This window comes from Cyphomyrmex costatus, unplaced genomic scaffold (genome assembly GCF_001594065.2).
Source record: "Cyphomyrmex costatus isolate MS0001 unplaced genomic scaffold, Ccosl1.0 scaffold154, whole genome shotgun sequence".
NCBI lineage: Eukaryota > Metazoa > Arthropoda > Insecta > Hymenoptera > Formicidae > Cyphomyrmex > Cyphomyrmex costatus.
Window position 1 is genome coordinate 638787 of NW_017275544.1, and position 9751 is coordinate 648537.

General features: G+C 35.5%; 1 protein-coding gene across 3 annotated transcripts; it reads left to right on the forward strand.

Moving 5' to 3' along the window:
* The first annotated feature begins 828 nt into the window (after window positions 1-828).
* On the forward strand, window positions 829-6126 carry Pak (serine/threonine-protein kinase PAK 3-like protein). 3 transcript variants are annotated; one of them, XM_018552099.1, is made up of 11 exons: window positions 829-1017; window positions 1124-1244; window positions 2304-2499; window positions 2958-2969; window positions 3656-3824; window positions 3917-4043; window positions 4122-4239; window positions 4339-4625; window positions 4710-5205; window positions 5595-5813; window positions 5941-6024. In XM_018552099.1, exons 2-11 carry the CDS (start codon window positions 1189-1191, stop codon window positions 6022-6024), a joined length of 1764 nt encoding a protein of 587 aa, XP_018407601.1. In that variant the 5' UTR covers window positions 829-1017; window positions 1124-1188. The 3 variants fall into 3 exon arrangements, with proteins under 3 accessions (XP_018407601.1, XP_018407602.1, XP_018407603.1); XM_018552100.1 differs by having other exon boundaries at window positions 829-1244; window positions 4131-4239; window positions 5941-6126; XM_018552101.1 differs by lacking the exon at window positions 2958-2969 and having other exon boundaries at window positions 829-1244.
* The last annotated feature ends 3625 nt before the right edge of the window (window positions 6127-9751 follow it).

Sequence of the window (9751 nt, forward strand, 5' to 3'; positions counted from 1 at the left end):
TAAAAAATAAGAACTTTAAAAAAAATTAAAAGTTGAAAGTATCTTTTTTATTTAGAATCTTAAAGAGATATAATCAACATATTCCAGTCAAGTCTTATCTAAATATTCTAGATCCGCCATTAGTAATCATCATGTATGTTCCGCTCCTGCATTCCTGTTATCGCGCTTTTTCTCTCACGATTGAGCAGGAGTGAACGCGACGTGATAGGAGTCATCGTCGTCGTCGTCGTCGATGGTCGTCGACGTCGTCGCGAGGGAGTGTAGACCGTAGAGCCGAAAGAGAGAAAGAAAGAAAAGGAAAGCGAGAGAGAAAAGAAAAGGCGCACGCGCGAGAGCGAGTGAGCGAGCGAGAAAGCAAGATAGGTAATTGGAGAAAAGCAAGAGAGAAAGAAGGAGAAAGTGAGTGAGGGAGAGGGAGAGCGAGGTGTAAGATCTGCGGATGCGGCGGGGTGCCTGCACCCGTGCGTGAATCACGCTTTAGAAACGCTCTCACTCTCTTTCTCTCTCTCTCTTTCTCTCCGCTCTCTTCCGTCGTCCTCGAGTGCGCTCCGTGTATGCTCGCCGCGACATTGACCCGTGTCGTTGTCGGACGCTACCACTGACGGATAGCTACAGGATAGCCAAAGGATAGCCAGGCAACAGCGGCAACAACAGCCACCCCGATCGAGCGCGAGGGAGAACGGCGGGGCAAACCAGTTAGTTAGCCTAAGGCCAGTGGCGTCTCTCGGCGACGATTGAGGAGAGCGATACCCACGAGGAAGTCACTGAGTCGCTCCGATCCCTTGTTCCGACCCCCTTGATCGCCATGACCCGTCCCGTGCGGGTTCCGCAGCCGGTACCCGGTGTTCTGTGATGAAGGCTGTTCTCGCGGCGCGGTGAGAGGACTTCCACCTGCGACTCTCTACCTGCCAGAGTGTTCCTTTCGGAGGAATCGGATCTCGCGATCGTTACCAGGACTGGGTTACAACGTCGTCATTGTCGACGACTGGTCCGGGGAGGAGCCTCTTCTACGAGGAGGTAGCTCAGTGTCGAAAGTGAAAGTCGCAAGAGAACGAGGCGCGATTATATATATATATCAGTATATTTATATAGACGTGCACGCGTTGACAAAACGCGGGTTCAGTTAAAGGCATAGAGACGCAGCAACGGAGGATAGACTGGCAACAAAGGACCAGAAGCGGATACAACATGTCAGATGAGGAGGATAAACCCCCTGCACCCCCTGTTCGATTGACATCAAACAGGTATGTGTTATTATCTATCCAGTGTGATCTGGCATTGCTGATTGATCTGTCAAGAAAGAATCGGATGCTGTAAAATGTCAACCTCATTTCTGCAAGATTTATATATCACTGATTTATTTATATATTTATTTATATATTTATGTTCATGCTTTATGTTCAAAGAAAAGTTATTGAGATAGCAGTTAATTCACAGCATTGTTGATATGTCAAAATTATTGCAGTGTTTTATAAAGTCCAATAATTTATGTAGATTTTTTTTCTTGATATGTAATCCATAATTGTCAGTAATAATGTAAGCTGCCATAACTTTTGTGTTTTCTGTAACAAAAGTCTGTATTCTCCAAAAATAGAGAAGCATTAAGCTATGGGCTGCTAAAAATACCTCATGTGGCTTTCTGTTGTGGGAGACCATCATTAAAGATGTCTAGACGTAATCCCGACGTTGTTCCCAACAGATTTGAGAAACTGCATGCTGTCACACATACAGAACATCTAAATATATCTACATATCAAATTTATGTGCATTCCATGATGCTTATGACAGCGAAAGTATCCTTAGTTCTTAATACTTATTTGTATCAATTTCTTTATAAATTTTACCATAGAATTTTGTGATGTAAGCCAGTTACAAGTAACAATAACAAGAGAAATTTTATTTCTTTTCAAGTTTTACCATGGAAAAGTTTATGATATAAACTAATTACTTAGTTAATGTAACAAGAGAATTCTATTTTTTATGAGTTTTATAGAAGTTGTGATGTAAGACAATTACAAGTTACAGTAACAAGAGAAATTCTATTTCTTTATAAGTTCCACCACAGAAGTTTGTGATATATAAGATAATTATAAGTTACACTAAAACAAAATATTTTGTGTTATAAGAGATATAAACTCTTATTTTTAACACAATTATATTTAATTGAAAAGTCCTCTATAATCATATGTAATATTGATATATGCAAAGATTTAATAAAATAACAGTATAATTGTGTATATATAATCATGTTATGTTATTATTAATGATTCTGATTGATCTATTAATACCATTTGCACTTTTAGGGGGGAATCAGCGCCTAATCTACCAGTGGACATGCGTCCACTGCCTAAGGAGCCGGATTCTGACGAGCGCAAGAAGAAGACTCTGAAGAGCAAGATGAAGGTGAAAGAGAATAAGGACAAACCTAACATTAGTTATCCCACGAACTTCGAGCACACCGTTCATGTCGGGTTTGATGCTGTGACCGGTGAATTCACGGTAGGTTTCTATGACTTACGATTTGCACAGTCACCTCTAAACACTTATTATCAAGTGCACTCGCTTAACGCTTCGCTGATGTATCATGGTGCGGATCATCTATAGGAGAGACAATGGAAAATGATGAAAAAGTTTTCATAATATCAAGTTTTATATATATTATTGTTCTATACAAGTTTTGTATTATGATAGATTATTCTTGACACCTTTCTGTATTATATATTATAATTATTCTGCATTCTCTCATATGAATATATATATATATATATATACACATATATGTGTATATACATATATATATATGTTACATAGATCTTCCATGCCTGATCAAAATGAAATATAAGACACTGGTTCACATTGAACATTTCGAGTACAATACTTTGGTAATTTGTCCAATGCTTCTTATATCTTATTATTTCCACATGACTAAACTAACAAAACACGTATTTCTTTCCAAGCTGCCACTGAAAGTAAGTAAATTAATATGAATTAAGTTTGCCTGTACTTTATGTTGTACATACATTTACACCACGTGGTTTGACACTTTCTTTTCGTTGCGGTTTTTATCAGATTTAGATGTTAATTTTTTTATTTATGAGTATATCGAGTTTTATCAATTTATAGTTGCTTTTGTAGATTGATATAAGCTTTAGTCGACGTTGCATACAACAATATTCATTTCTTTCTTACAGAATAATTTTCGACAGTGGATGAGAATTATATAAATTTTAGAGAAATTTTGTTTATAAATTATTTTAACTTAAAGTTTAAACACTGTGCATGTATTCAAATAGTAATCTTAGAAAATTATATAGTGACTTGATTAAATCTCTTTAAAATTTCTCTCTTTAGTCTTTCACGTACACATTTACACATTCAAAGAGTTAGTCAAAAAATTCAAATATGAATTTATTTATATCATGATTGAAATTTCTTATTGTTAATATCTACAAATAACATGACATAGAAACGTTTCTCAACCTTTATTTTTCTACACGTAATAGTTGCATGATCAAAAATCAAATCTAGAATTAGTACGTTAGATGTATTTTAATAAACTAGTGTTATCTTGCCAAGTTCATCGAATTACTTACCATCTGTCTGTTTCATAGTAAACATGATAATCATTATTTAACCGTACATGTTTGTTTCTTAGGGTATGCCGGAGGCGTGGGCAAGATTACTTATGTCCAGCAATATCAGCAAGCAGGAACAGAAGAAGAACCCGCAAGCTGTATTGGATGTTCTAAATTGGTACGATAGTAGCAGTAAGGAAGCAAAAGGCTCTAAATATATGACCACAACTAAAATGGTTGGAGTGGTTGGTAAGTATTGATATTAATTCATTTGTATATAAAATAATTCGATTTTAATAAAATTACGATAATCGTTGTAATGAACGATAATAATTTTTCAGCTCCAATCGAAAGGGCGAGTAGTCCGCGAAGTATGGGAATGAGTATCGGTACGGGAGTGGGAAATATTCGCGGGCAGGCAATGTCACAGGCATCCGGTAGTTCCCACTCTCAGCATTCGTTAAGCAGGTGAGTCTTTTACACTTTTACGCGTTGCACTTGTCTCATGGTCGCCTAAATATTTTCTGAGAAACGGCAACGTTATAGGGTGAGCAGCAGTAGCCCGAGTAGCACTCCGACGGATGCGTGTGCGACTAGCTCAGAGCAAGAGGACGAGCCGCCGCCTCCACCGATCTCTGCTCGACCGGAACGCACGAAATCAATTGTGAGTTTTTTTCTTCGCGCGCTTGAACATGATTAAGAGATGATTAGTCCGTTATTCGTGACTTTTTACTATCTGAAACATTTTCTTTCTATCGTATAGTACACAAAACCTATAGAAGAGGAACCACCGCCACCCCTGACGACCACGCTGGGCTCGCCACAACGAAATGGCATGCAGCAACAACAACAACACCAGTCGCAATTAGATAGAAATAAGAATCAAGCAACGCCGACATCAACAACGACTGATCAGACACGACCGGCGCAAGGTGATAAAGCTAGAAAGAAGAAGATGTCGGATGATGAGATATTAGAGAAACTTAGAACAATCGTGAGCGTAGGAGATCCTAATAGAAAATATACGAAAATGGAAAAAATAGGACAAGGGTAAGCGAGCAATGACCGATAAATGATTTTTCGTATCGGATCTAAACCTGTACTGAGCAGTACTAATTAACGATCGTCTTGCAGTGCCTCGGGGACAGTGTACACAGCAATAGAAACGTCCACCGGCATGGAAGTTGCAATAAAACAAATGAATCTATCGCAACAGCCAAAGAAAGAGCTTATAATAAACGAGATTTTAGTAATGCGGGAGAACAAGCATCCGAATGTTGTAAATTACTTGGATAGTTATTTAGTCGGGGAAGAACTGTGGGTAGTCATGGAATATTTGCCAGGTGGCAGTTTAACAGATGTTGTGACTGAGACTTGTATGGATGAAGGCCAAATTGCCGCGGTGTGCAGAGAAGTACTACAGGCGCTCGAATTCCTTCATTGTAATCAGGTTATACATAGGGACATCAAGTCCGATAATATTCTGTTGGGTCTTGATGGTGGGGTAAAGTTAACGGACTTTGGCTTTTGCGCGCAAATCTCGCCGGAGCAGAGCAAAAGAACGACGATGGTCGGCACACCGTATTGGATGGCGCCAGAAGTTGTAACGCGAAAGCAATATGGACCTAAGGTAGATATCATTTAGTTTATATATCGATTGTTATTATAAAAACAAGGTATTTATTACCAGGATGTAACTTTTCCCTAGAGCGGAAACGTGAAAAATGAAAATTTTTTATAAGTATATATGTATTTGTTCATCATACATAAAAATTTTTATTTTTTACATTTTTGCCCTAGAGAAGAAACTACATGATCTCTCTCTCTCTCTTTCTCTCTCTCTCTCTCTCACTCACTCACTCACTCACTCACTCACTCAAAATATCATTTTTTAAATAATGGAAATATTGACAATTATATTTTAATATTGACAATTAATAATTATAGCATGTATTATATGATTATGTACGTTCATGTATTATATGATTAATCATAATAACGTACATCTCTTTGTCATAGGTTGATATATGGTCGTTGGGAATAATGGCAATCGAAATGATTGAAGGAGAGCCGCCATATTTGAACGAAAATCCATTGAGAGCGTTGTATTTGATCGCGACAAATGGTAAACCGGAAATCAAGGAAAAGGATAAGTTGTCGGGTATATTCCAAGACTTCCTGGACCAGTGTTTAGAAGTCGAGGTAGAAAAACGGTCCGCGGCTTCCGAATTATTAAAGGTAAGAAGAACAATTTTTTATCGCTAATATTAATACATGAACGCGAAAATGTGTTCTCGGTACATATACACATATTTCTATCATTCAAATTAATTTAACCAAAATATGTGTTTAAATTGCATTGCAGCACCCTTTTCTAAAATTAGCGAGGCCACTGGCTTCGTTAACACCTTTAATAATGGCGGCGAAGGAAGCTGCCAAAGGTCATTAAGGGACAATGGCGTTTAGATTGTAGATTTATAAGACGTGACTCCAAGAGTACGATTATGCAGAAGAAAGAAGGAAATAATGAATCACCCTCCCAAAACGGAAACGGCACAATAATTCAATAATATATAATAAATAATGAATATAAACGTATTTATATATATATATATAAATGGATATACATATATATATATATATATATGTATATGTATATGTATGCATCCATATGTGTATATCGTATGTGAATATTATATTATGTGACATGTCATATGTGTACATGTATACACATATGCATGCATATATCCATTACGTACGCATATAGGTCATATAGATAGATAGATAGAACTTATTCGATACCGTGACGGAGTATCGGAAAAACAGTTGCAAAGAGTTTTTAAAAAAAGAAATGCTCGATTCTCGCACGTTGCGAGCACAAACACAAAGTTAAATCAGAAAGAGCTATGAGCGATCTGACGGCAGAGAGGCCTTGTTTTCCTCGATAAAGTCCATGATTACAATTGAGCGCAATGGTCTCACAAAGTCTTAACTTAGTTTTTGAAGGAAATAGAAAAAGATAGAGACAAAATGGAACGCGTATGTGCTTTACCGTATCTACTGTTGCCTGTGACGTACTTTTGCCGCAATTCGGATGGATTATCATCGAGGAAATACAAGCAATTGTCAGTTATTTTCTAAAAATATAAACTAGTATTATACTAACTCTAAAAAGAGGAAGAGAAAATTCAAAGGATTGGAGTTAGCAAAAAAAAAACGCATATTATTTATAGCGAGAACCTTATTAGATAATACCACAAAATGTGAACAAGTATACATAGGACCTATTCTAATATTGTTTAACGAGAGATCATAGAGAGAGAGAGAGAAAGAGAAAAAGGAGATTGGTCTTCGTGTCGGACTTGTATTTTTCGATGGAAGTTACGATGAAGCAGAGCAATATGTTTTCAGTGTGTTTTATCTAATTAGTGCGACGAAAGATGTGTAAGCGGTAGCCTAATTTGTTTAAACGTTCTTAGGAGAATCACATTCTGATCGCTGAATATCTGATTCGTTGTTGATTCAGTTTTCTTGTATTATAAAGAGAGAAACTGTTTTAGCAAATTCCTTGTTTACAAATATCGCAATTTTTTTTATGTTGGCGCTCAATGTAAAAAAATTAGTTCACACGTGCTCTAGCTAATCGCGTAAGAAATGCATATCTCTATAGTTTGAGGCCGCTAATTTAGAGCTTTACGACGAAGAAATGAGTACTTTCTCTCATTTGTATCATTAAAGAGAAGAAACGAGAGCAAGAAAGACACGTTAAGACATTGAACTTACTACCATGGTTTACTACTTAGTCGATAAAAACATGTCTCTGAGGACGCTTGTCCACATCATGTGTGTTCTTCGCTGTAAGTCCAACATAATTGTCTTTAACGTGTCTTGTAAAAAAGAGAGAGAACGAAAGATCAATGAAACTGTAAAACAAGGTTCAGACGTAGGAGCATTTTGTGACACTATAAAGTGCCTGTCTTGTCGTTTAGAGACGTGAAGAAAAAAAAAAAGAAAACTCGCGCGCTAGATTTCTTATGAACCACTGTATAACGACATGTAATATTTCGTTTTAGCACCGTGAGGAGGGAGAAACAAATAATCGAACATGCATATGTATAATGGAGTTTAATTGACGTTTTGTGTAGAACGAATTGTGGTTCCGTATGTATGGTTGTATTTGCATCGAACATTATCGAGATACGTCTTTCCTAATGTTGTATTATACGTCATCCGAATGTCATCGTGTCATCGAAAAATGAATATATTGGAAGTATTTAGTTATTTTATGCGATATCATGACTTGTAGATTTTCGTATCGTTTTGTTTTTTTTTTTTTATTTTCATTTTCATACGTCGTATCCATTATTTGACTGGGACATCCACTGTACAAAACTAAAAATGTAGAAAAAATGAAGAATGATGAAGTCTTCAATTAACATAAAAGAAAGAATGAGCTAATACACACAAGCCAATTTGCAGAATATATAAATTCCTTACTGTTCTGCGTATAAAATATAATATATAAATCCTTTAGTATATCAATAGTATATATCAAGAAATAATACGATAATTTTAGTTTGTCATCTTTGACCATAAAATGATTATAAACAGTTCGATCATTTAGTTATATTTTGGAATTTATAACCTTAAAATTTTTAATTCTTGTTTTTATCATTACTGACACACTTATTCAAATTATATCAGAAAAGTTTGAGTGTGGACCTAAAATTTGTGAAAGTTTTTGAGATATTGCACAGAAACAATTACTATAAACGCAAAAGGGATTTACAAAATTTAATTAGCAATTTTGTTTGCTATTTCTAGCAAACAAATTTGTATAATTGGCAAACATTTTGCACTTGTTGCAAGTAATTTTTGTAGTAAGTAGAAAAAAGAATAAACATTTGTTACATCTATAAATAATGCAATCTCCAAATGTACAAATAAATTTATCGTTATGGCATAGAATTAGCGTTCATAGCAAATTTTTTCCGTGCGCTTTTTATAATTATTTTTGACAAATATTTGTATTCACTTAAAACATTTTAGATATTTTCGTTGATTTCATTTATTATTACTGGTCAGGATCAACTCTTACACGGAGATGAGACTATTTAAGTGAAGAAGAGAAAGGAAAATTTGTTGTGTATGTTCCAAGACCTGCAAATTGACTGCTATTAGTTTTCTATCTTAAATGTAAGAATTTAGAACTATGTGAGAGAGCTTCACGAATGATAGGAAAAGGATAAGTTGAGAAAAGAAACATTTAGAATATTTGTATTCTATTCCAGGTTGATAATTCTGATTTATTTTTTTTCTCTTTCGAAGAGTTTACGAGAGGGACGCACTTCCAGTTTTCGCACAGTGGATGGATAGATCAATCGACGAGAATTTTTGTTATACATATATGTATAGGACTCTCATATATAAATTAATATTAACTCAAACTTTGTGAGAATATAAATATGATAGTTATAAATCGAGAAATTAACGATACACTTATATTGCGTACGAAACAAGAAGAAGAAAAGAAGAAGAAACCCGTATATTATTTGATAACGAGAAATCGTATGATAAGGCATATTCAATATTCGACGAGTTTTTATTATTTTCTTCTCCTTTTTTTTGTAGTATCATCTTTTGAAAGAAGCCTGATTAGATTTTTATAATGTTTGACTGTACTTGATCGAGTTAGGGAGAAGAAGCAGCTCAGTTTGTATCAACGCTTATGACCGAATTTAGGGCTGGTATACCGAAGAAATTTAATGCGACGCATCTTTAAAAAAAATATCAGGGACTATGAAATAGAGTATATAAATTATAAATTCATGCTCCTTCATTATTCCACGAATGTGTATTGTAAACGTTGCTCTGCATTAATCTCTGCTTCGGCATCCGTCTCTAAAATCGGTCGAATTATGACAAGTTAAGGGACAAAATAACTTGCGCACGTCTTAGTATTAACGAAAGAAAAGTATGAGTGTGTAAAAAAAGATAATGGTGCGATCCAGGGTTAAAGTTGACGATCAGAAACACTAAAAGACGCGGAGTCCTGCATTTTCACAAATATCTCGGAGCGATAGAGACTCGGCAAACATCAATTAAAAATAACACACAGATAACATCAGTGTTATAATTTCAAACTCAACAATATAAATATAAATATAATATATATA

Coding starts and splice junctions, on each gene's coding strand:
- Pak (XM_018552099.1), top strand. CDS start 1,189: ATGTCAGATGAGGAGGATAAACCCCCTGCACCCCCTGTTCGATTGACA. Junction 4,240..4,338: donor CGGAACGCACGAAATCAATT/GTGAGTTTTTTT, acceptor TCTATCGTATAG/TACACAAAACCTATAGAAGA. Junction 4,626..4,709: donor ATGGAAAAAATAGGACAAGG/GTAAGCGAGCAA, acceptor ATCGTCTTGCAG/TGCCTCGGGGACAGTGTACA.